General features: G+C 34.0%; 1 protein-coding gene across 1 annotated transcript; it reads right to left on the reverse strand.

Annotated features, from left to right (window-relative positions):
* Positions 1-1,526: 1,526 nt before the first annotated feature.
* On the reverse strand, positions 1,527-27,939 carry GTF2A1L (general transcription factor IIA subunit 1 like). The gene is made up of 8 exons (XM_037526875.2): positions 27,881-27,939; positions 25,266-25,367; positions 24,668-24,791; positions 16,746-16,801; positions 14,552-14,636; positions 12,386-12,975; positions 2,399-2,659; positions 1,527-1,715 (listed from the first exon to the last, which is right to left on the reverse strand). The coding sequence occupies exons 1-8, from the start codon at positions 27,899-27,901 to the stop codon at positions 1,527-1,529; spliced, it is 1,428 nt and encodes a 475-aa protein (XP_037382772.2). The 5' UTR covers positions 27,902-27,939.
* Between the last annotated feature and the right edge of the window lie 39 nt (positions 27,940-27,978).

Consider the following 27,978-nt stretch of genomic DNA (forward strand, 5'->3'; position numbering starts at 1 on the left):
ATATAAAATAAAATATTAAAAAAATGTACTCTCAGGCAACTAGATTTGTCAACATTATACATCTACAATCACTTACCCTGCAAGGCTATTGTAAGAAGCAAAAGATATATGAGAAATGACTTTGAAAAATAGAAAGCACTTAAGTAATTAATTATAACGTATCCCCCATAACATAGTACAATAAAGGATACTATATCCATAAGAGCCTAGAAAATTCTTTGTAACTGTATGGAATATATATATAATTTAGTGCCTTTTTCACAGAAGGCAATACCTTGCTTATAAGAAACTAAAATGAGTTTCAAACTAGGAACTCCCTTTTCTATTGTCTACTCCTTCTTGTGCTTGATTTTCAATCTGCATAAAATGTTATAGGGAAGAAAATATTATTTTTAGAGAAAAGGATTTATTTTTACAGCAATTTTAAATACTATCTATCCTCTGTTCCCCCCAAGTATATTGAAACTGTTATTGAAAAAAATGTCAAAGATATGAATATCCATTAGTCGTTGGGAAAATGCAAATCAAAACTGCAGTTACTGCTTCACACACATTAGATTGGCTAGAATCAAAAAGGCTAGATAACAAGTGTTAGTGAGAATGTGGAGCAATATGAACACTCATACGCTGCTGATGGGAGTAAAAAATGGTACAGCCACTTTGGAAAACAGTCTGGTAGTTCCTCAAACAATTACCATATGACCCAGGAATTCCACTTCTACGTCTATACAAGAAATGAAAACATATGTTCACACTTCAAAACTTGCACATGAATGTTTACAGCAGCGTTCTTCATAAAGTCAAAAAGTGGAAAAGATGAGTGAATAAACAAAGATGGTACATCCATTCAATGGAGACTAATATTCAGCAATAAAAAGGAATGAAGAGCTGTTATATGTCACGACATGGATGACTCTTGAAACACTTATATCCATCGAGTCAAGTTTGGATTTCTCCTGCCAGGATGCAGGATTTTTCAATCTGCTCCCAATTGTGTCTCGCACCCAGCTTCATTTCCTAATATATCCAAAAGGAAATGCTTCACTCAAGGCTGAATTGTCTCTTCACTGTCCCTGGTACATTCTATATACCTTCATTTCACTGCCTTTTATCAGGCTATTCTAGTCTAAATGCCTACCCCACACACACACTTTTCTATATCCTACAAATCACTCAATACCTATTTCAAAGCCGCACATCACCCACAAAGGGTTTGTGGGGAATTCCAAATACAAATGATTCCTTGCATTTAAAACTTACTGTCTGTCCCACATATCATAGTGTTTGATTTACATGCCACTCATCTCAGCACTTGATTTACATGTCACATATTTTAGCATTTGATATACCTGTCACATTTTACTTTTTTATTTACTTACCATGCCATTCTATTATTCTGTACAGAAACACCACCTTATTAAGATAAAGACTTACTTTTTTTGGTGTCACTAACACTGCACAGTACAGTATTAGACCCAAAACTTACATAATTATAACTTACATAATTACAATTAACTATCCCAAGATTAACTATGAACTGTGACTATCATATTTCCCATAATTTTACATACCTTTCCACTATAAAAGCAATCAATAAACCCAAAGTCCAAAGATGAATATAGTACCTTGTCATACTGACAGACAATTACATTATCTGTGTCAAACAGGTCTGGCACATCCTGCTCACTAACATCATCTCCAGAATTTAAAGGGTCCTAAAGATGAAAGATGGTCACATTAAGGGATTTCATGATGCTTTGAATTTTTTAAAATTAGGGAGACATATAGAAATAATAAAACTTGGAGAGGGAGAACATTATTGTACCAAAAGTCAAATAGTCTAAGTTTGAATCCCAGTTTGGCCACTTAATAATTACAAGACTGACCTTCAGCAAGTTACTATAACTTCCCTATATCTCAGTTTTCTCATATATACAATGAGGGTAATAATAAGACCCATAATAAGGTCACTGAGTATATGAAATAACATAAAGCAGGTGATACTTAGTAGAGTACCTGGTACATGAATAAGGTCACCCTAAATGATAATTAATACTACTACAGGCTTCTTTATTACCATGTTCCACAAATATTTTACTGCATTTATTGGAATTACAGCAGATACTATATACTCCTACCTTGGCTGCCTTCTCTATCTCCACTCCCATCCCCTAAGCCTCCCACGATCTCTAGTTATGATCAACAAATATAGCAGCCTATTTCTAATACTGATTTAAATTATAATTTAAGTTTAAAAGCTTAAATCCTTGTGTACAAATAATCTTTAAAAACTAAAAACAGAGTTAATCTCAATAGATATACTTCTTGGTTCCAAGGTATATTTAAATACAAATGTTGTAAATTTAATATAGAAAACTCAGCCCAAAGTGAGCCTCACCTCTTCCACAATGTCTATCTGAGGATCTTCATTATCACTACTGTTAACAGTTGAATCTTCATTTGATATACTATCAGCTTCTTCTTCAAGTACTTTCAGAGATCCTGCATCAATAGTGCCTAGAAATTCATTCTCATTTATACTTCTTGTACTTCCTATTTCATCATTGGAAGATGTATCACCAGTTCCATCTATTTGAATTATTTCATTAATATCATCATCAGTTACCTGACTGCTTAAATCCATATGAGAATTAGAATCCTAAAAAGAGAAGGAAATGCAATAAAGTTGTTCAAGTCAAAGTACATAAAACACATAAAATTTAAAATTAGATATTTCACAAGTAGTCAAATTAAAACATATTTCTTCCCTATGAGGTGATAATCACTTGTAATTTGAATGTTAGAACACCCCAGAATTTCTATGTAATATAAAAATAATTTTTAAATTGTAACTAAACTAAACCTACTAGTCATATGTAGACAACAAAGGAGTACATTGCTTTAAGATAATATTTACCAGTATTTATGTATACCTTCTTGTACTCATATCATACCTGCTAGTTTTAACTATTCTATGTGATTTTAAACAATAATTCAATGATGTAGAAAGAACAAGCGAAATTGTGTTCAATGGATGAATAAAAGCTATAAAGATTGTACTAAGTGAAGTAAATCAAAAACAAAAGGACAGATATAAACCAAAACTTACAAAATGGAAAAGTAAAACAAATACACAATTATAGTTCAAGAATTCAACATTCTTCGCTTATTAGTCAACAAAATAAGTAGACTGAAATTCATTAAGAATGTAAAACACAACATTGATCGTAAACAACACAATCAACCAACTTAACCTAACTTGTTTAGAACACACCACCTAAAAATAGCCAAATGCACATTCTTGTAAAGAGCATACAGCATGCTTACCAACATGGACTGTATTCTGCTCATAAAATAAACCTTAACAAATTTAAAACACATAGAGTATGGTCCCTGAGAACAATGGAATTAAGGCATATCTGTAGCAGAAAGATCTAAAATATCCCCCAAATATTTTTATTAAATTTTCCAGGTACTTATATCTATATAACTTTAGGGCTACACTTTTACTCTTCCATATGTGCACATGCTTCACTCATCTTTCACCAAAATGCCCAAGCCAGTACTCTATACCCTGTTCCCTCTTGTAACCAGTAAATTTTTCACTAAATCTAATATTTGTTTTTGCTCTATTTTGCCAGTATATGCTTTTTGTATTATTTACATTCCATAGATAAATGAAACCACGTGATATTCTTCACTTTCTGACTTATTTCACTTAGCATAATCACTTCAAGTCCATCCATTTTGACCAAAAAGACACTATTTCATCTTTCGTATTAGCTCAGTATTCCATTGAGTACATATTCTACAATTTCTTTATCCAATCATATATCAATGGGCACTTAGGTTTCCATGACTTGACAATTGTGGACAATGATGCTATATGAACATGGGAATACATAAGTCTTTTTGTATTTGATTTTTCATTTTTTTGGGGGGTATATACCTAACCCAGGTATTGCTGGACCATATGGGATTTCCATTTTTATTTACTTAAAAATACTGTTTTCCATAGAGGCAGCACCACCTTACATTCCCACCAAAAGTGGATGAGAGTTCCACATTTGTTTTCAACATTCATTGTTTCCATTCTTTTTTGATATGGGTCATTCCACAAGAGTGAGGTAGTATCTCAGTGTTTTTGATTTGCATTTCAAATAATTTGCATTATTTATAATAAGTGATACTCAACAATTTTCCATGTGTCTACATATTATCTGAATATCATCTTTAGAAAAATGTCTGTTTAGGTTTCCTACTCATTTTTTGATTGGGTTGTCTGTTTTTTTTATGTCAGATTGTTTAAGAACTTTGTATGTTTTGGAAATTAGCTCCTTGTCAAGTGTGTGATTAATACCATAAGGCAAAGTGTAAAATCTGCAAGATGTAGAAATTAAATAACATACTCTTTAAAGGAAAAAATGGTCAAAGAATAAAAATCTAAGAACCAAAATAATCAATCAAAAGATAAAAAAAAATCTTGAGACTAATGAAATTGAAAACACAACACCAAACCTTATAGGAAACAGAAAAAGCAGTGCTGATAGGGAAATCAACAGCTATATCTCTTCATGCCAAGAAAAGAGGATCTCAAAGTAGCAATCTAAATTATATCTTAAGGAACTACAAAGAAAAAAGCCCAAAGCTAGTAAAGAAACTAAACAATAATAATTAGGGTAAAGATAAGCAAAGAATTTAAAAATAGAGAATATCGATAAAACCAGAAGAATTGGTTCTTCCAAAAGAGCAACAAAAATTGATAAGCCTTTAGATAGATTTATAAAGAAAAAAAGAGAGAAGGCTGATAACTAAAATCAGAAATGAAAGAGAGGACTTTACTATAATTTTATAGAAATGAAAAGTATAAGAGAATATTATGAACAACAAATATTATGAACAACAATTGGATAATCTAAATGAAATAGACAAATTCCTAAAAGCACACAACCTACCAAGACTGTATCCTGAAAAAAATAGAAAAGCTTAATAGAGCTACAACCAGTAAGGAGACTGAATTAGTAACCACAAACCTCTCAACAAATAAATGCCCAAGACCAGATAACTTCACTGGAAAGCTCTGCCAAATATTTGAAGAATTAACAGCAATCCTCAAAATTCCTCAATAAATACTAACAGAATTCAATGGCACATTAAAAGGATTATACACCATGCCAAGTGATATTTATTTCTTGAATGTTTCAACATAGAAAAAATCAATACAGGTAATACAACTCATTAACAGAATGAAGAGGGGATGGGGCACACAATTACCTCAATTGACGCAAAAAAAATACATATTTGACAAAATTCGACATGCTTTCATGATTACAAAAAGCACTCAAATTAACAACAGAAGAGAATTGCCTCAATATAATAAAGCCATTTATGAGAAGTCTTCAGCTGTGAGCATATTTAGTGGTGACAAACTGAAAACCTTTTCTGTAAGATCAAGAATCAAGCAAGGATGTCCACTCTTGCCACTTCTTATTCAACATAGTACTGAAAGTCCTAACTTTTGTAAAAATTAGCAAGCTTATTCTAACATTTATGTGGAAAAGCAAAGAGATTGGGCAAGCTAGAACAACATTTAAAAAGAAAAAATTTGAGACTCATACTCTGATTTCCACACTTAATGCTAGCATAATTAAAACAACGTGGTACTAGAGGGCCTCCCCGGTGGCGCAGCAGTTGAGCGCTGGGTTGCGAAGCTGCCCGCGGCATCTGCGAAGCCGGTTCGATCCCCGGCTTGGCGCGCAAACCTCTCCTGCCACCCGCTGCTCCCCTCAGCAGTGTACTTCATCAGTCTGCCTGCTCTGCTCCCCGCTCTGGCTCTGGTGAATTCTCTCACCCTCCCGTGCTTCTGACTGTACCCAGTGCATGTACAAACAAACAAACAAATAAATAAATAAAAATACATGCCTCTTTAAAAAAAAAAACAACAACGTGGTACTAGAGAGTAGACACATGAATTAATAAAAGAGTGAAAGTCCAAAAATAAAACCACACACATCTAGTAGCTGATTTTCATTAAAGTGAAGGGCTTTAGGCTACTCCATGGAGTCTTTTCAACAAGTGATACTAAAGCAACTGAACATCCATATGCAAAAAAAAAAAAAAAAACCTAAATCCCAACCTTGTACTACACACAAAAATTAACTAAAAATAGATTTCAGTATTAAAAATTCTACAAAATTTTTAGAAACATTAGATGTTTGCAAAATTTATTTAGATAAGACATGCATCAGAAATCAAAAGGAAAATACAACAAATTGCACTCATCAAAATCACAAAATTCTCCTCTCAAGGAGTGTTAGAGAAAAAGGATGTGGGGCAACTACAAATCTTATACAGTGCTAGTTGAAATTCAAAATTCCACCACACGATACTGGCCAAAAACAGACACTTTGGAAATGAATTTGGCACTCTCTTAAAAGCACACAAGTATCATATGATCTAGAAATCCCACTCTCTCACTCAAAAGAAAAGGAAATATATGTTCACATTTTTTTAAAAAAAACATGATGTGAATGTTTTTAGGGGTTTTATTCATAAATGCCAAAAACTGGAAAAAACCCAAATGTCTAACACGTAAATGGATAAACAAATTGGTACAACAGAACATACTGATACATGCAACATGACTGAATCTCAAATGTATTACTTTAAAGTTATCTGCTAAATGATTGTATTTGTTTGACATTCTTAAGAAAGGAAGATGTGGTGTGTGTATATACACACACACACACACACACATACACACACACAATGGAATATTACTCAGCAATCAAAAAAGATAAACTCATGCAATTTGCAGCAACATGGATGGAGTTGGAAGGGATCTTGCTCAGTGAAATAAGCCAGAAAGAAAAAGAAAAATACCAGGTGGTCTTACTCATAGAAGGAATTTAGAAAACCTAAATAAGGGACCAGGAAAAAGACTAATTGCAATACAGTAAAAATCAAAATCAACAAGCAACTATAGATCAGAGACAAACTACAGTGGGGAGCAGGGGGAGGAGAAGAGGGATTAGGGTCAGAAAAAGGGGGTGGGAATTGTATGGGGAATACAATCAAAATGAAAATGCATACATTATGCAAAAATGAAAAATGATATAAGAATTATATAAAATAAAATAATTCATTTTAAAAAAACTTACAATTGGGCCTCCCCGGAGGCGCAGCGGTTGAGCGCTGGGTTGCGAAGCTGCCCGCAGCCTCTGCAGCGCCGGTTCAATCCCCGGCTGCTCCCCAGCCACCGGCGAAGGGTCCCGCATGGTGCACATACCTCTCCTGCCGCCCGCTGCTCCCCTCAGCAGTGTACTTCGGTCCTTCTGCCTGCTCTGCTCCCCGCTCTGACTCTGGTGGATTCTCTCACCCTCCCGCGCTTCTGACTGTACCCAGTGCTTGTATAAATAAATAAAAATAAATCTTAAAAAACAAAAAAAACTTAAAATTGCCAATATTAAAAAAAAAAAAAAGGCAAGCCTGGTCAGAAGAGGCAGCAGGGAGGAACTGTCAGGGACCAGAAGTGGAGGGAGGAGTTTGACGACTAAGGAGCATGAGGATACTCTTAGTGGTGATGGAAATGTTCCGTATCTGGCTGCAGTAGTGATTAAATAAGCACAAGTGTTCACAAAAATTTCATACTATACACCTAAAAACTGCACACTTCAAAAAATGAACTTTACTGTACGCAAATTCTATCTTAATAAGTTTGACTTCTTTTTAAGTAAATTATGGTAAGGTTACTCCTAGGTGTAAATTACATGTTGGAACTGGTGTGTTTGGCTTTTTGTTTTTGTTTTTTTAATAGCAGCAAGTACTAAAACCTTAAACCACAGAATCTCTTACTGCAAAATGAATCAGAGATCTCATGGTATTTTGCCAGGTGAGTAAAAGCTTATTAAGGAATATTAAAGATTCCAGGACATTTCTAAATGAATTCATGTAACCATCGTCTTATTTCATTTAAATCACTGAGGTCCTCTTTACTCTGGGAAAGGAGTAACATTAGAAATCCAAATTTAGTATTAATAACTACAAAAGAATTTTGTCAATCTCAACTTCTATCTTCAGAAGCACTTCAAAAAGCATTGGAAGTTCATATGACTCCAACCTCCTTTTCCAAGGTGGCAATTTAACCAAAGTAACAAATCGTTTCACAGCAACATCCATAATCAGTATTTTAGGACCATGAATAGAAAGATCGAAGTCTTTCGTATGACCATATATCCACTACATACATTCTCAAGATTCTCGTCCAAGCCAGGTTGTTATGAGGGAATTTTCATTCTCTCTTAAAAATCATTAATGTCTCCCCAAAGATCAGTCACGAACTTCAACCACTGTCCTTTGAAAAGGCAGAAATATTCTGCATGAAGAAGAATTTAACTTTTTACTGACATTTTTTAACAAATGTCTTGGAAAAGAAAATATTTCAAAACCTTTGTTCTAAAGTATTTGAGTTCCATGGCAGCCAATGAGACTTCTTTTAGAATTACTGGCTGTGTCTTAGTGTCAATGCATGCCATGTGCTGAAAAAGATAGCAATGCTCTCTTCACAGAGCAGCAAAATCCTATGTTGCCAAGCATCTTCATCAGTGTAGAGTAACCAAGTTTTGCTAAGTAAAAAAAGACTTTTCGTTATTACAAAGATGTCAGTTTTCAGTTTCAAAAAAAATAGAAATAAAAAAGGACTCACTACACAACCACACAGGAATTCTTGTTGGTGTCAATGTGCAAATAATGATTAAAATCAAACGCTCACTGCCCTTAGAAGCATTGGTATTTTTATCCTGTTGAATGTTAAAAGAAAGTCACTGCTAATTCTTCTATGAATTTCAGGCAAATGTGAGGAAATGTCAACAGTTCTAGTACAGATGATGTAATCTGACAGAAGCACCGCTTCAATTTTTTTTCTCTGCTCTAAAACAAATCAGTTTAATGATTTCCAAGATTCTCAGCTTCACCAAGATCTCTTCAATTGCACAGGGCTTCTTTGGCTGGGTAGCACAATAGGCAAATGGATCAGATGCTTCAAGATAAAACTTTGTTTGCCAAATTCAGGTTCCAATCTTTTCAATTTGTGCTTTCCTCTAATGAAAGAGCCATATTTTTCCAATGGCTGCTAAGGACTGACAGAACTTCACATCCATATGTGGGGATAAATATAAAACAAGAGAAAGCTAAGTTATACATACTTTCTTTTCACATTTTCATGCTAAAAAATGTGAAATTCAGTTCCCTATAATCATAAAGGCAAGGAACATCTTTAATGCTTAACAGAAATTGAATCCAGATAGCTACCATAAATAACACAGTGGCAGTGATGATTACATATTACCTGACCCTGTAGGGTGGCCTCTTGGCCACTCTACTCTTACTTGGCATGATATGTACCTTAACATGTTTTGACAAATACAAAAAAAGTATTTTACTAAATTGGCTCTTTTCCTATAAAGAAAGAAAAACATCACATATCTGGCTTTAAAATTGCTAATTTAGAGATACTTAGGAGTGGCATATAGTGATTCAAAAAATATTTGCTCAATTAACTGAATTCTAAATTCAAACAGCTACTGATAGGACATTTTGTATTTTAAAAGAAAAATATCAAAAGGGACTTGGAAGAAAAATAAAGCTCTTACTTGAAGCTATTATTCTCTATTCCTTCACTCTATTAATTTTTCATTCATACATTGATTCTGAGCTACACACATGGTTCCCAATTTTGACTACATATCACCTATCACAATCACCTCTCAATACTCTTAAGCATTACTGAGCAGACTCACTTCAGACCAATTATATCTACCCTTTAGTGTAGAACTAAACATTGTTTTTAAAGCCATAATTATTCTACTACTTAGCCAGGGTAGAGAATTACCAATGGAAATAAACCAATCATAGATCTTATTCTTTAAAACTTATATTCTAAGTATAATAAGTTTGTTCATTCTAAGGTGCTGAGTATACAAAGATTAATAAAATGAGCTTCTCATTGCAAACAGTATATTTTCATGTAACTTTTTACTATATGATGACAGACACAAGCCTAAGATGCTGTAACACAGAAGAGACACATCCAATCTAATAATGAAGGGAGAAGCGGTAGCTAGACAGATACTGAAGTAAAATTTCTAGAGACTGGATAGCAGAAAAGGATGGTGGGGAGAAAATCTAAGCACCAAGCAGAGAGGAAAACAAAAGCAAAGAGAGAAGCAGGAATAATATTAACACAGAGAATCATAGTTTATGTTACCAGTAAAGCAGTAGGCATGAAATGATGTTTTATATATATATATATATATATATATATATGTGTGTGTGTGTGTGTGTGTGTGTGTATGTGTGTATATATATATAATAAATTTTTTAAAAAGGAAGATTCCAAAATATTTCAGAATTTTAAGTTATCAAAATCACATGATTCATGATTCCTTTAAAAGGAATGAAATTCTGACATGCTACAACATGAATGAATCTTGAAAATATACATTAAGTAAAATAAGCCAATAACAGGGTAAATATTGTATGATTCTACTTACGAACTACCTAGAATAGCCAAATTCATAGAGCCCAAAATTAGAAGTTACCAGAGGCTAAACAAAGAGAGGGTATATAATTTCAGTTTTAGAAATATATTTTATAAAACATTAAGAATGTTAAACCTAGATAGATCCTTAAGATCTCCGGTATTCTACACAAGAAAAGCAAACAAATATAATTAATTATAATTTCCTTACAAAATAATTTCAGAAAAGCTACTTATTAAAAAAAAACTATTTATAAATTATATCAGCATAAACTTCACCAGTTTACTATTTTAAAGTCATCCTACAGTAAATTAATTTCTAAAATATATAAATACTTCTGTATGTTTGGACTTTTGTGTTTTATATTTAGATTTATTTTAAAACTAACTGACAATTTATATGATGTTACCCAATATATCACAAATCCATAAAACATAATAGCACCACTCTAAAGTTTACTGTGGTTCCAGAAACTATTAAAAACTCTATATACATCCTCTCTGATAATTTTAAAAATTGTGAGGTTGATTTTATGCCCAGTTTACAGACTGTAACTGAATTTCAGAAAGTAATGTTACATAGTTTTGCTTATAAGTGAATCTGGAATTTAAAGCTATTGTGGTTTCAAAGCTTAGACTCTCAACCACTATCCCCTAAACAATCCTTGCTTAATCTTCCTTAACTAATCTATTTCCCTATATCAGAATAAAGCACAAGATGACATCTAGTAAGTAACACTAGAATAAAAGTCCTTGAATCATCATACCAAAAATCTGCAAAGTTCATGCAGAGTCCAAAAACTTGTAACTCCAAAGGTTCTAAGTGATGAAAACACTTATTTTAAACTTACAAGTTATTTTTATCTAAAAACCAAACATTGCATAATTACGGGTTTAGTCTGCATTTCTCAACCTACATATTATGTGGAAAATATGAGTAAAATACTCAAAAAACATTTTAGTCCTAGTACTCTATACCCAAACTCTACTAAAAACAGACTTACTTAAAGTTTTTAAACAGGTTTCAAACATCTGAAATAGTTCAAAACAGTTCAAAGGTCTTGATCATCATTTTCTTCATTTGTTATCCTTCATTGTTCCCTCTATTTCCTCCTTTCTACCTAGAAAACTTTTAAAGTGGCATTAATTATCCATTGCCACAGATTTGAAAAGCAGTCCTAAAGGACCATTAAACTATTAGAGATACAAACCTTTCATTATTGTGACATCACTAAATTGTATAAATGGAATTGGCAATATGACATATTTTATGTTTGTAAAAAATAACGCAAGCTTTTTTTTTTTTTTAACTATCCAAGATTCTCTATGACTCTTTCTGGCATCACTGTGAATTCCTTAGAAGTTAATAATTTGAGCCTATTTTAAATATGGAAATTAAATCAGAAATTATTTTTTAGTGGTTTGAATTTCAAAGAAATTAACTAGTATTTTAGAAGGCCAGGGGAAACAAAACATCTACTGGTAAGGTAACTCAAGGGGGAATAAGTTTCACTTGGTTATTTGGAAAACTAGGTAGAACAAGGGGGAAAAACCATCGAACCTCTTTTGTATACTAAACATGACAATGAATTTCCTCAAAATATTCATTTAATTAATTTAATATTCATTTAATATTCATTTTAATTAAAGGAATGGATTTCTGGGTCATTTAAATTTTATCTGTAGACAAAAAAAACAATTCTCATAAGAGAAAATGGATTACCTTAAAGCAAGTACATTTTCTTGAAAGCAATATTCTAATTCATTAATGGAAATAAGTTTAGAAATGCTGAACATGAATAATTTAAGAAGTGATAGTTATATCCATTAAGTTGAACATAGAACTACCTTCTCGGAGTCAGGCAGGCCACTGGGCTCCTCAATATTTCTTGCCTGCTTTGTAGAATCACATCCAAACATCCTATTTTTAAGAACATAAGGCTGGACATCAGACATGTGCTGGTGCGGAGCCCCCTGAGGGCCCATGGAGAGGGGCCCACCATGCAGATTTTGAGTCATCCCAGCTGGCACACTGAGCACTGGCTCCATATTACAGTCTAGTTGAGAAACCTGTGCAGGAAATGCAACACCTGGAAGACTAATAAGCTGAGAGCTCTTGGGTAGACTCAACAAAGCTTCACACATGATTTTATGCTCATTTCCAGGAGGTATAAGAATATCACTGGTGGCATTTTCTAAGTGTTTCCTTTCCACTGCCCCAGGATATAGAATTGTGGGTTGTTGGAACATAGTCTCCATTCTCTGTGATTTTTCAGTAGTTGCTTGAAGGGAACATGGGGTCAATCGTGGAATACTGGTCTGTATTATTGAAGGTTGCCCAAACTGCTGAAATACTTGTTGAATTGGATGCTGAAGAACATTCGCTCTTCCAGACGTCTGAGTCACCATAATTGGTACATTGACTTTATAAAGATGACCTTCCAATGGAGAAAACAAAACTTTAAGTACAATAGAATCCTGATTTCCTTAGTGAAAAAAATTCTATGCATAACTGATTTGGGTGAAATATATCAATATGTTAATAGCAGTTATCTCTAGGCATTCTCTTCTATTCTTCAGATATTTCTGTATTCTCTACAATAAATACGTATTGCTATTATTTTTTAAAATTAAATGTCTTGCTTTAACTCTAGCCTTTCCCCACTACTACTTATATGGTTCATTTACAGATGTATACGGGCCACCAAGATTTACTCCATGAACTTCTACCATGCTTGATAAATTACAGTATTGCCGGGCCTCCCTCATGGCGCAGGGGTTAAAGACGGCACTATGAAGCTTCCACCATCGACTGCAGCACAAGTTCAAACCCCAGCCAGGCAGCAACCCACATGGCGCAGCAGACCTCTCCTGCCTCGCCCGCTGCTCCCCGCAGCAGTATATTTCAGTACATCTGCCTGTTCTGCTCCCCATTCTCTCTGGTGAATCCTCTCACCCCTCGCACCTCTGGCCTGTATCCCAGTTCTTGTATGCATAAATAAAGAAATCTTTTTAAAAAATTACAGTATTACCAATGCAAGTTGAGATTTTAACAAACATCATCAGGTAGAATGTATTTCATATACATAAAATACCACATAACAACTATAATACCATGCCTTATCAAACAAGGTTTAAAAACTTCAAGTTACCAAATTTTTAGCATATTTCTTCCTCCACCCCTTTTCTTTAAAACAATACTAAAAAGAAGAAAGAAGTCTATCTTTTGAGCATTGAGTTTGATGCACTGCTTAAACGTTAGAACAACCCAAATAATAGATACGATTCTCTTTCAAATCAATAAATTATATTCTGAAAAAAAACAGAGATTATTCTCCACAATTTTGGGATATTCTTTCAATTATACCAAACTATCTCCAATAACAAAGGAGGAGAAAGTTGATCAATCCAATTTTTAGTTTTTCTTAACTGGAGCTAGCAAGGACACAGATATGTTATTTTGTGTTTTTCAAAATTTAGATAACTTGAATTAGACAAAACATATTTAAAGTATCTTCTACAATACTGGGAAAGAGAATTTGGAATGAAATACAGGACAGACCCAGTACAGTGTCTTGTGGTAGTCATTTTCACAACAATAATAACCATTAGCTATTAATAATCTTGTGATGAGGGGCCTCCCTGGTGGTGCAGCAGGTTGAGCACAGCGCTATAAAGCTGTCCGCAGCCTCTGCAGCATGGGTTCGATTCCTGGCCAGCCAGGGAGATTCCCACATGGTGCAACAGACTTCTCCTGTCTCGCCCGCTGCTCCCCTCAGCAGTGCCTATTCTGCTCCCTGCTCTGTCTCTGGTAAATGCTCTGACCCTCCGGTGCCTCTGACCTGTACCCCAGTTCTTGTATAAAAATAAATAAATCTTTAAAATAATAATAATCTTGCAATGAGTTTTATTAAAATTTCCTATAATTTGTTATATGATTAATTGAAAAATCATGAAAATGAATGTCCAGAGGTAACAATACTAAAAACAATGTTATTTTTAGAATGTTCTTACCAGATGAGGTCTGCAGTGTCACACCTGCTGGTACATGAATAGGATAACCAGGAAAAGCAAAGTTTGCACTGGAATTTGAGGCACCCTAAACATGTGAAATTTATATTAGGAAGTTAGAAAAGGATCAACTTGTGTCTTTTTTTTCCTCATCTCATAAAAGGTCAAGAAATCTGATTCAGGACAACAGTTTGACACCACTTAAGATTACGGTTAATATCTTTGAATAAAAGAAATTCATTATTTGGTTTAGGTCATCTCATTAAAAGAAATGTGTTGTACAGCTGTTAGCAATGAAGCTAGTAAGTCTTAATAAACAGTATGAATGTAGACTCATAAAGTGGCCCACTAGATCGTTTTGCCTAAGACGCTGACTCTTAAAAATGATAAGGATCACAGCTATTTTTAGGATTCCTATAGCCTCTAAGTTAATTATTAATGGTATTTTAAAGTACATCATATGATATGATGTGTATAATTTTTACTTTGGAATAGTTAAACCTTAGGATTTTAATTTTTTTAAATACTAAATCAGAAGACAAACATTTTTGTTATCAAATTTGTAAAAATTTAAAACACTAATTAGTAACAGGCAATGCTCACAGAACATGATAAAAATGACATTCTCTTAGATCAGTGCTTACACAAGCATATATGGTACAATCCTTTTGAAGGGCAATTTTGTACTATGTACCAATATTGAAAACATGTATGACTTCTGACATAGAAATTCTACTTCCAGGAATTTATCCTGATTACCTAAATATCACACAAACTACAAACTACAACTATTCAATGGAATGTTATATTAGAAAAATACTTGAAATAATTTAAATGTCCATCAAGAAGAGATTAGCTAATTAAACTATGATTCATTTACTCAGGCCAATAATACTTATCTGGCAATGAAAAGGACCCATCTGTATTACTAAGTCAAAAAAAAAAAGAAGTACAGAAACAGTACAGAGAATGATTCCATTAATTTTCTGGTTAAAATTTTTCCCTGAAAAATTAACATAACTTTCATAGAAGAAGTCTAGATGGCTTTACATCAAACAGTTATCTTTGGTGCATAATACTGCAGGGCACTTTCACTTCTATTTCATAAATTCATTTTTACTTTTTAAAAGTTTATTTCTCCTTTGATCTAGAGGAAAGGCATTTTCAAGAATTTCAATGCCAGAGATACTTTTTCATTGATCTCACAAGCATCACTACTCCTTCAAAAAATGCTGGTGAGGGGGGCCTCCCCTGGTGGCACAGCATTTACGTGCTGGGCTATGAAGCTGCCCGCAGCCTCTGCAGCACCAGTTCGATCCCTGGCCACCGGCGAGGGTTCACATGGCACGACAGACCTTTCCTGCCGTGCCCACTGCTCCCCTCAGCAGTGTATTTCGTCAGTCTGCCTGTTCTGTTCCCCGCTCTGGCTCTGGTGAATTCTCTTACACTCCTGCGCTTCTGACTCTACCCAGTACTTATATAAATAAGTAAATAAATCTTTAAAAAAAAAATCCTGGTGAGGGGTTTAGTTTTGTTTGGTATAATGAAGAAATAGAAATGATCCACTAAACTGTCTAACCTGGAAAGGTAGCTCATGGATTGAAAGAGAAAGAAAAAGCTAGTGAATTATATTCCATCAATACCACAAAAGAAAGGTGAAAAAAAAAGTGTTATTTTTCCCACCTAAAACTACTCACTTTTCTATATATAAGTTTTAGTTTTAGTTTCTGCTCACAAATCCTAAAAGGGAGCAAGGGGGAGTTATGCTCTAGCCACTACTACACAAACATGAAAAAGATGACCAAAATGTTCCACTAAATAAAGCCCAACTTGGGGGGAACAAATCAGAAAAAAATACCATATCAAAATCATTTATTTAGGATCCTCTAAGTACATAATATACAATGAATTAAAAGTCCATGGAATATAACATCAGAAATGTCTTAAACTTGTAGGTACAGTCTTGGCAGCTGCTAACAACTGCCCTAGATGACAGGAAAAGTTGGTAAGAAAATACCAACTCTGGAATGCTCAAGTTTGTACTTTAAGTGTGTTGTAGAAACTCTTCCTCTCTCCCCGCTTACATTTTTTCCCATTCAACAGGAGGACTGCAAAATATGTCTGTACCCACTCCTCTGCCACCATTCACCACAAGTAGTATATATCCTTAAAATTATTTTTTAAATAAACCACATACCAGTTCTGTTGTGGTAAAACTGGGAAGTGCTCTTCCAGCAGGAATAACTAATGATGCTGCATTTAAAAAAAAAATAATAAGCATTATACATTCATTAGAATTTAACAACAATAAAATTGCTAAGTGTTGCTTAGTTTTAAAAAAATAAATATTTTCTATTACTAACATATTCAACATATTCTCAACTCCCTGATTCCAAGTGAGGTAAAAGAATATTTTTCCCACCAATTTTAGATAAAGACTTTACAACTAAACTATCTTAAGGACCAAAGGAAAACATCTCATTGTAATCAAGCATATTGTACTTTAGAAATTCACAACAAAATACCTAGGTTGTATTTTCATAAGTTAAAGTAGCACTAAATCTCCATTACAACTTCTCACAAGGGAGAAAAAGTAAAATTTGTTAAAGTGACACACTTCTGCAAGTGTATTTAAAAAAAAAAAAAGATTTATTTATTTATGCATAGAAGAACTGGGGTATAGGCCAGAGGTGGGAATTGGGGGAGGTGAGAGACTTCACCAGAGACAGACTGGGGAACAGAACAGGCAAATTGACTGAAATATATTGCTGAGGGGAGCAGTGGACAAGACAGGAGAGGTCTGCTGTGCCATGTAGGTTAGCCCCCTGGCCAGGGATAAAACTAGTGCTGCAGTGGCTGCAGATAGCTTCATTGTGCTAAGACTTAACCCCTTGCACCACCAGGGAAGCCCCTGAAAGAGTACTTCTAAACAAAGATATGTAACCCAACATAAACCCATTCTAAGTTTTTTAAGTTCCATTTATTCATTTCATGAAAAGTTATCCACAGTACTTTTGCCAAGTAACCAAACACAACTATATAGTTTCAGGAATAACTGAGTAAGAACATGTCTCCTGAAGTTGTTGCATGCAACAGGTTCAACTAAGAAAAATATTAGAAAACAAATTCTTAGGAGACAGCCTGCATTAAAGCTCCAGTCTCATATCTTTGTTATCTACCAATTTTCTATGCTATGTCTTCATTTATAAGACAACTAATAGGTTGGTCAAATGGTTGTAAATGTAATCATTAATTAGTACATCTAAAGAAAAGTAACTCCAGTAGAAGAATCCCAGATGATCAATGTACCTTAAACCTTAACTCAAGGTTGGTATTACCGAGCTGAACAAGACTGTTAGAAAATCATTTTGCCCTTTTTTGAACAAAAACAAGAATTTTCCAACATGTTTATGAAGCACGTATGTGTTAAATGTAATGTTTATTATGGCCTTTATTCACATACTATATTAAGGAAAATTATCCAAAGATCTGTTTCTGACGCTAGATTGGCTCTGTCACATCCAACAGACAGCTAAGAAGAGCAAATTCTTTAACTAACCATTTTTCCATGATAAGACAACAGAAATGAAGCTACAGAGATTGATAGCTAATGAGGCAAAAAATTATTTTTATCCTCTGTTCATCTATGGCTTTGCTTATTAATAGGCATTCTTTTAGAAAGTCTAAATTAGAAAGAACTGGAATGTCAGTAACACAATAGTATTAGTCTTAATTAGCTGAAGTGAGCAAAGCTTAAGCTGATATAGCTTAAGCCATAGCCTGAGAGGAAACAAAAATCTGTTAACACACTGTCTGAAGCAATTAAATGAATTTCTTGGGGGGAAATAGCAACAATCTGGTCTTTTAAATTCCTAGCAATAAATCCTTAAGGCTAATTCTCAATACTTATATAAATCAAACAGCTGTAAGAGAATTTTAAGAGTTTCTTTATAACCAAGAGAATGAAAGCATTGAACTGTTTTATAGTAAAATTTCATGCAGTGCCTACTTAATTGAAACCAAATTCACAAGTCACATGCATCATTTATATATATTCACAAATTATATATATCATTATGCCACCTGAAATACATGTTTTAAACTACCAAGATGGTTTTAATAACCAATTAAGTTTTAACTTGCATGTGTTTTTTTACTTAAACAAAAAGTGTAAGTTAGTCTTCAGGCATATATTCTAGAGATATTAAATTTAACAAACGATAATAATACAGAAAGAATTCAACCCCACAAATACAACATAAGAAACTTTGAAAAAGATAAGGTATAACAACATTAACATTTATAAGTATATTTTTCCCTACATGCCACCAAAAATTCCTTGATAAATTAAACAGCTAATAATTTCACAATTTTTGGTCCTGCTTTGAACCGTTTCAAATCTTAACACCCTCACATGATTCAAGAAGTACAATTTATTCGTTGTGACTACTATTAGTATATGGATATCTCTTGACGACCAAACTGAGTATTTTAACTCAAATCACTAAACTAATAAACAGAATTGCTAAATTTTTCAGCAGATCAAAGTTCAAGGACATTTGGACACACAGTTTATACCCAAAGCTTAGGTGTTTTAATACTCAAAACTGAAAGTAACCACAAACTTCTCAATGTTCCTATTCTCCTCTTTTTTTCCTCCCACAATGCAATAGTTTCATCAGAGACCACGAGGCATGAATACCAACTAGAAAATGATTTTAATTGCCCTAGAAATAAAGTAATCATAGACAAGGTCCCACTTTGCCCAGGGGACTTTAGCTAGTGATAACCCCACAGATGCAAAATAGCCAATTCAATATTCAAGGAGAAAAAGTTAGATGACTGACACTATCTGACCTCAAGACTCACTATAAAACTGAAGTAATCAAGTCAATGTGGTGTTGGTAAAAGAAGAGACAAATAGATCATAAAATAGAGAACCCAGAAATAGTTCCACATATCCACATAAATATAGCCAACTGATCTTCAACAAAGGACAAAAAGCTATACAACGGAACAGACAGTCTCTTCAACAAATGGTGCTGGAAGGACTGAATTCCAAATCATACATCCTTCAAAAAAATTAACTCAAATCGATCATAAACCTAAGTATAAAACACAGAAATATAAAACTTCTGGAAGTTAACTTAGGACAAAGTCTAGAAGACATGACACTAAAGGCACAATTCTTAAAAGAAATAACTGATAAGCTGGACTTCATTAAAATTAAAAGCTGCTTTGCAAAAGACAATGTCAGGAAAATGAAAAGACAAGCCACTGAGAAAAAAATATCTGCAAAAGACACATCTGATAAGGGACTGTTACCCAAAATATACAAAATTTCTTAAAACCCAATAAGAAACAACTGACTAAAAAATGGGCCAAATACTTTAGCATATACCTCACCAAAGAAGATCTACAGATGGCAAATACCTCACCAAAGAAGATAGACAGAAGGTGAATGAATATATATATGAAAAGATGCTCAAATATCATGTTACCAGCAAATCCAAATTAAAACAAGACACCACTACACCCCCACTAGAATGGACAAAATCCAGATCACTGACAACACCAAATACTGATGCCACAGAGCAGTGTTCATTGATGGTAGGAATGTAAAATCGTACAACCACCTTGGAAGAAAATTCCAGTTTCCCACAAAAATAAACATTCTTACCCTACAATACTGCAGTTGCACCCTTTGGTAATTAACAAACATAGTTGAAAATTTATGTCCCCACAAAAACCTGAACATAAATGTTTATATGAGCTTTATTTATAATTGCCAAAATTTGGGAGCAACCAAGATGTCCTTCTGTAGATGAATGGATTAAACTGGCACATCCAGACAATGGGATATTATTACTCAGTGCTAAAAAGAAAGAAGCTATCTATAGCTTACCTATTGTAAATAGTGCTGCTACAAACATAGGGGTGCAGGCGCCCTTTTGAATTAATGTTTCTGTGTCCTTTGGGTAAATACCCAGGAGTGGAACTGCTGGATAATATGGAAGCTCCATCTTTAGTAGGTTGAGGAATCTCCACACAGCTCTCCATAGTGGTTGGACCAGTTTGCACTCCCACCAACAGTGCAGGAGAGTTCCTTTTTCTGCACAGCCTTGCCAACATTTGTTGTTGCTAGTTTTTTTAATATGTGCCATTCTCAATGGTGTAAGATGGTATTCTCACATACTACGGCGGTGGGTGGGGGAAGGAGTAGAATCAAAACAAGGGTGATGGGAATTGTATGGGGACTATAACCAAGATGAAAATGCATATTGTGCAAAAATGAAAAATGGTGTAAAAATATATAAAATTAAAAAATTTTAAAAAAAAATAATCTATCAATCCCGAAAAGAGATGGAGAAATCTTAAAATCACATTAGTGAAAGAAGCTGGTCTGAAAAGGCTATATACTGTATTATTCCAAATATATGACATTCTGGAAATGGCAAAATTATGGAGACAGTAAAAAGATTAGTGGTTTCCAGTGGTCAGTGGGGCAGAAGGAATGAATAGGTGAGTACAGAAGATTTTTAGGCAATGAAATTACTTGGTATTAATTACTCTATAGAATTATAACAAGAGTAACATGTCATTATTAAATTGGCCAGCCCAAAACATACAATACCAAGAGAAGTGTGTTTGTGATGTATCAACATAGGTTCATCAGTAGTAACAAATGAACCACTCTGGTGGAGGATGTTGATAAAAGGTGTTTATGTATGACTAGGGGAAAGAGGCATATGAGAAATCTCTTATATAAATTTGTTTAACAAATTAAATCTTTTAAGAAATGGATTATAAATTGTACATAATCAATCTAAGAATAGAACAGCAGTCCTCAAAATGTAGTATGCAAAACTCTGGAGGTCCTAGAGACCCTTTCAGGTGTTACAAGGTCAAACTATCTTTACACCAAAAAAAAAAAAGGGATGCATTTTTCATTTCTCACTAAATAATTTTTATTCTATTTTGTTGACAACTGCATTGATGGTGCAAAGTAATGATGAGTAAAACTGAAAGCACGTTAGCATGAATTAAGGGAGTAACATAAAAGCTCAGTCATTGCATTTATTCACCACTGCACAGTTAAAAAAAAAAAAGACAAAACTATTTCACTTAATTCCTTGATGTAACTTTAAGAATCATTTTTCCTAAATTTCAACTTTTAAGAATACTTTCTTTTAATATTCTGAGCAATGAAATGGGAAGAGCACATGAAGTATTTCTGCAGCACACAAAAACACAAGGAATTACAAGGAAAAGCATTGTGCTATTATTCAAGTTAGGAGCTGAGCTCTTTTCTCAAGAAACACTATTTTACTTTAATGAATAACTGAAAATTTATGGTTAGTCAGACTTGGATAGCTGGCAGACATTTTTTTGAAAATGAACTAAGTGTACCCATTATTAAGAAGAAAAAAAATTGACAGTTTTTGTTAGGTATTGTTAAAATACAAGCTTTCAACCAAAAACTAGAATTTTGGAAACTTTATATGCTACACAGTGAGTTTGATAGCTTTCCAATATTTAAACTCTTTTCTGATGAGATAGTGGTATTAATACGATTTTTTTTATCTTGTATAATGAATAATTTGTCAACTGCACAACTCAGTAAACCAACGTTTTCCAAATGACAAACACATGTTGCAAAATTGCACATAGGTTAAAAAGTCATTCCAAGTGCAAAATGAACTTTAATAGCACAAAAAGTCCACTGGTATGATTTTTTATTCCACTTTGCAGCTAATTTCTTATAAACTACTAGTTGTTGAATTTTAAAGTAGTACCTAATTATCAGAAAATGCTATTACAATATTCTGCCTTCTCCAATTATACATCTGCGGGGGGCTAGATATTCTTCATATTCTTTAGCCAAAACAACATAGCACAACAGAATGAATTTAGAAATAGATATGAGAATCCAGCTGTCTTGTATTAAGCCAGACATTTAACAAGACTTGCAAAGAACTAAAACAATAACATTCTTCTTATTTTATTTTTAATATTTTCTCAATCATATTTTTTGTTCTGGAAAATAGTTACTTTCAACAAACACATTATCATGTTTAACATAACAAATTATTTAATCAAACAACTTTCTCAGTTTCAATTTTTAAGATAGTACATAGATACTTACAACCCACATAAAAGAAAGCTCAGCTCTTTAAGCTCAATTTTTAAAAATATAAAGCTCTAAAGTACCAAAAATAATTAACAACTGAAGATACAGGAAATTATTAAATGAATGGACAATAAAATTGAAGAAAATTTGATAAGCCAAACAAGCTTTAAAGATGGACTAGACAAAAGCAAATGACTTATTCCAATATAGATTTAATTTGAACTTGTAATCAAGAGATAAAAAGTTTGTAGAAGTTAGTTTCAGTTATTTTAATCAGACTTTTAAAATCATACAATGAGAAGATATAATTAAGAAACGCTTCAATTTTCTGAGGCTATTTACTTCAAGAATTGTATTGTAAGGTACCCAGAAATGAAGTGAGATAGAAACAAGACCTATAATGCATTTTTAAAGGATACATGTACTTCCTTAAACCACTTCATTATAAATGATGTAGAAGAGAATAAGGAGAAAAGCTGTCTTGTTTAAACATAATTATTTCTATTATTCAACTTCTAAGACAGAGAATAAGAATAAAGTGCTGAGTGAAAATCAGGTAATTGAGTTGCTAGACTATTTTGTGATTTAAATGACTAGTAATATTACCATCTTGCGGCAAAATCAAATACTGCAATTTTGAATGACAAAGAACCTGGTTCTGATAAATAGCCAAGCATTTTACTCCTCCACACACACAGCCCCTTCCAAGTCACTTCTAACTAAAAAATGCTTTAAATTCTTTAATAGTAATAAAGAAAAAGTTTAAATGTTATTTAAAGAGAGAAAAGAGAGATCTTAACAGTAAAGTTAAAAACAAAAATGTTCTCATGTGTCAATTTAATAATTAAACTGCCATGCCTAATTCTTACAGAATAAAATTATATTTTACAAGCACGTATTTTATAAGCATTGATAAATGTTATGTTTGGTAGTTTCGTATTTATTGTCAATTAATTTCCATAAATAAATTGTTGCCACACTTCAATTCCTCATGTTGTAGTAGAAGAGGTACTAGCTCTTACTGTTTCTCTTTACCCTGGCCCATGTGATCTTCATATACTGCATGCAATGGTCAATCTAGTTATTACTCACAATCTAATCCAAAATCTGCCCTTACCTCTTTCAGATATTAGTCTATTAAATTTCAATAAAACCTAGTTGTGTGTGAGTCTGTGTGTGTGTATATGTGTGTATCTGTGTGTGTGTGTGTGACTGTCTACAGTGTATCTGTATGAGTGGGTCTATCGAATCTATCCATGTCTTCTGTGTGTCTATGTCCACAGATATATGCATACATATACAGAGTAGCATAAATATTTTAAGATACAAAGGAGAAAATAAGAAAGGCTAGAAGGATACAACAGTATTATCTTTTATTAGCTAGTCTCTCCCAGTTTAAACTGACACATAATATGGACAAACATATCCCTTAACAGCAGAGGTCTAGATTCAAAAAGTCCAAGTACAAAGTTAAAATACTAGACAATTTCAAGTCATCATTGTATATATACAAAACAGTAAAGTAACCTGAAAATTCTCCATATTCTTGTCAACTCTCCATTTTGCTTCCAGTACAAAAGGAGATAACATACAGAAGCGAAAGAGAGAAAGAATGCACAAGTACGCAAGTACCCACCTTTCAACCTGCTTCTGCAGTAAGGTACCTGGATTACACCTCACTAGATCTAATCCGATTCTCTAAATAATCTATAGGTACTCTCGATAGCCCATAAAATATATAACTTGTTCCTCTCAAGTAAGGCTTTGTCAACTTAGTGTACTTTACTATTGAAAAAGAAACTAGTTAGAATAACCTATTTTTTTTTCGCCAGTAATTACATGGGGTCATAATTTCTTCTATTTAGTGGATAGTAATGATTTTAAGGTCTAAGCCCTCTCACCTTAAGAACATTGCCCTGTCTAATTCAAAACAAATGAGAATTTGTTCTGAAGAGCCAAATAGCACCAATTTACTAACTGTATCCAACCTGTTGATGATTGCAATGTCTGGTGCAAGCTGTGTGGCAACTGAAGAGTGAACAGAGGTGAGTGGATGCTATTTCTGAAGAAGTCTTCTGTTGCTTTAGACTGCAAAATCTTTGCTTCCCAGAGCTGCAGAGAAAAAAATGTTTGGCCTTTTAAAAATATTGGGATTTTTTTTTTTAAAGATTTATTTATTTTATACAAGAACCTGGGTACAGGCCAGATGTGCGGGAGGGTGAGAGGATTCACCAGAGACAGAGCGGGGAACAGAACAGGCAGACTGATGAAATACACTGCTGAGGGGAGCAGCGGGCGTGACAGGAGAGGTCTGCCGTGCCATGTGGGACCCCCGCCGGCTGGCCAGGATTGAACCTGCACTGCAGAGGCTGCAGACAGCTTCACGGCACAGCGCCCAACCGCTTGCGCCACCAGGGTAGGCCCTGTTGGGATTTTTTTTTTTTTTTTGTCTTTTTTAATTGTCAGCTGATGGCACAATGAACAGATAAGTATTAAACTATAATTAAGGAATTTAAAATTATAATTTATCATTTTTATGCTGAGAAAAACAACAAAAAGACAGAAAAACCTGTATTGTGTACACACCTGTTTCAAGTCTTTTAAGACTTGTTCCTCTATACCTTCTTCAGCAAACAGATTCCGAACTCCTTCAATTACATCTTCAATTACAGATTTGTAGAGTTTAGGCTACAAAAAAAGCAATTGTTAAAGTTTTAAATTCCCAAGTTTGAGTGTATTCTACAATTTAGTCACCATAAGTATTTTCACTAAGTACATACTACTCCCATGTACTCGCTGATGTCAGTGTGTTTTAAGATACATAAAATAGTTATGCTTAATTGTGAGTTTACCCTGTATACAATTTTATCCAATACCATTTTATCTGATGGTGAATTCCAAGAAGGAGCGTGTATGTGTGTTTTATTTTAAATAGAGAGGTTAAAATTTCATGAATTATACATAGTTTTAATCAGGATAACAGACAAAAGCAATACAAATCTAGAAGAGTAAATATGTTCATAGTCTTTTTTTTTCTTTTGTTAGATTTTTATTTGTTTCATCAGTATTATCCTAGCTGCAAACCCACAGTCACAGCCTAATACAAGGCTGAATTACAGGACTGAAAAAAAAAATGAGGTAATAATTTCATAGAGATACATGGTTACAGTTTTGCTACATGGCTTTTGTGTCATTATTTGACCTCCCCTGTTCCTTTTAAACAGGGAAATTCACTTAAGGATGTGGAAATGAACATTCTACTTTCAATTTATCTTTTTATCAAAGAAGCGAAAGGATCTTTTTTTAAAGTTCACTATATTATTTCCACAAATGTAAATGAATTCCATGCCATAAAACTGAGGCAAACACATACAATAAAGCAACCAATGCCCATCCCACTTGCAAAGAAATACTCTAAACTATTGTCAAGTCAAAGTACAATTGTCCCAAAATGAATTGAAAGGGGTAAGAGAAATGTAAGCTTTCACAATCTGCATAATGCAGACTATGTAATATCCTAAAATGCTTCCTAAGGAAAGCATAATATGATAATACTATTAAGTAGATTTCAACCCAGGTTAAATATTGGTTATATCCATACAAAATAAGCCTATCACATAACTCAAACCTTCTAAGCAATATAAATTGTGTTCCATCATCTCCCCATTTCAAAATGGCAATGCTAAGTGTATGAATACTGACCTAGCGGATGTTCCACTGACGAGAAAAGCCAAAACAGAAATTTGAGTTCCTCTTATTTCAAATTTCTTAATCAGGCCAAGGTAAAAACTGGCATTCTAGGACTGCTTTTTCATAATACCCTACAAATACTGTTAAGTACTCCTGCTTATGCCAAGGTTAGCTAGGTTTTAAACTAATTTTTCCAAAGAAGGCGGGATAAGCCTATGAATAGATCAATCAGTCATATTTAAATAACACATTATTCACCAGTATTATCCACTAAGATTAAGTACCCCTGGGTAGTTTCTTCTACAACAGCTTGGCCAAATAAAGGCATACTGAATTGATGCTTCATTATTAGTCCCAGCTAGTGTGACCATATTTAAAGTCAGAGGAAAAACATCCTAGAGCTAAAAATATATTTAAAATCTGCGTTAAGTGTAAAAGCAGCATCAAAAATAACCAATTAGAACACAATTTTCAAAAGGAAAGTAGGTATTCAACATACGTTCTCTTTTAGGACTGCAGTTTTCTATTGCTGCTTCTACCTGTTATCTTTATTAAAAACTTTGTACAGTCCCTGCAATCTTAACCTCTCCTCTATTTAAAATAAAACACAAATACATTCTCCTTGGAGTTCACCATCAGATAAAATAGTTTACATGGTTTAAATTTACGCTCAAGCATAAGTATTTTACTCATCTTAAGACATGCTGACATCAGAGAGTGGATATAGACATTAAAATAACATTTATCTAAAAATTGCCGTTTTTATGCTGCATATGCATCCATAGCACCCATAAAATAGCACACATCTGGACAGGCACATGGCTTTTCACAAATGTGAATCAGCCTGCTGGGATGATCTGAAAATAAAGATTAATCCTTGATTTTCTTTTGTTCTTTAATTCAGGTTTTTAAGATGGATTGAGGGTCTCACAAGCGCCAGTGAGTCTGTCAATTCTCACTGTGAAGTTGAGGCACCTCTTACGGGTAGGAAAGCAACGTTTGGTGTTTTGTTTCTGGTTTTCTTTTAAAATTCTAACGATACAGTTAAGTATTAAGATGCTTACGGAGATGTAATTCGAAAAATATGGGAAGGTAACATGAAACATGTCACTTCAGGTGAATAATACAGCTGGAAATAAATGATAATACAGCTTCGAATAAACACTGAAAGAACTCGAGGACTACTTATCTCCAGAATTTTCTAAACAGGAAAGGGGGGGTGTGTGTTAAGGTAAATGACAGGCCTAGCCACCTTCTAAGCACCTCACGCCAAACAACATTCGCCTGGGTGAGGAGAGAGAAGGACTAAAAAAGGAAAATGAGGGGCACTTGCTCTTTTGGGGAGGTGAGGGGTACCGCCAAGCCCAACTTTTGGGGGTTCCTGGCCCTCTAAGGGGAAGGGCTTCCGAAAGGCTGTGAAGGGCGAGAGGGGGAAAGGCAAGGCGGCGAGCCGAGCTCCCAGGGCACTCTCTGAAGAGTGCTCAGGCCCACAGGGCGGCGGCCCTGCTTACCACCGGGTTGACGCAGGCCATTGCCGCGGCTCCGGCGCCTCGCCCTCGCGCCTGCGCAGCACGCGGTGCCGCCGAGGGCCGCTCCCCGCACGTTTTGA

Source organism: Talpa occidentalis, unplaced genomic scaffold (assembly GCF_014898055.3).
Source record: "Talpa occidentalis isolate TD23 unplaced genomic scaffold, MPIMG_talOcc4v2.1 talOcc4.5, whole genome shotgun sequence".
Classification (NCBI taxonomy): Eukaryota; Metazoa; Chordata; class Mammalia; order Eulipotyphla; family Talpidae; genus Talpa; species Talpa occidentalis.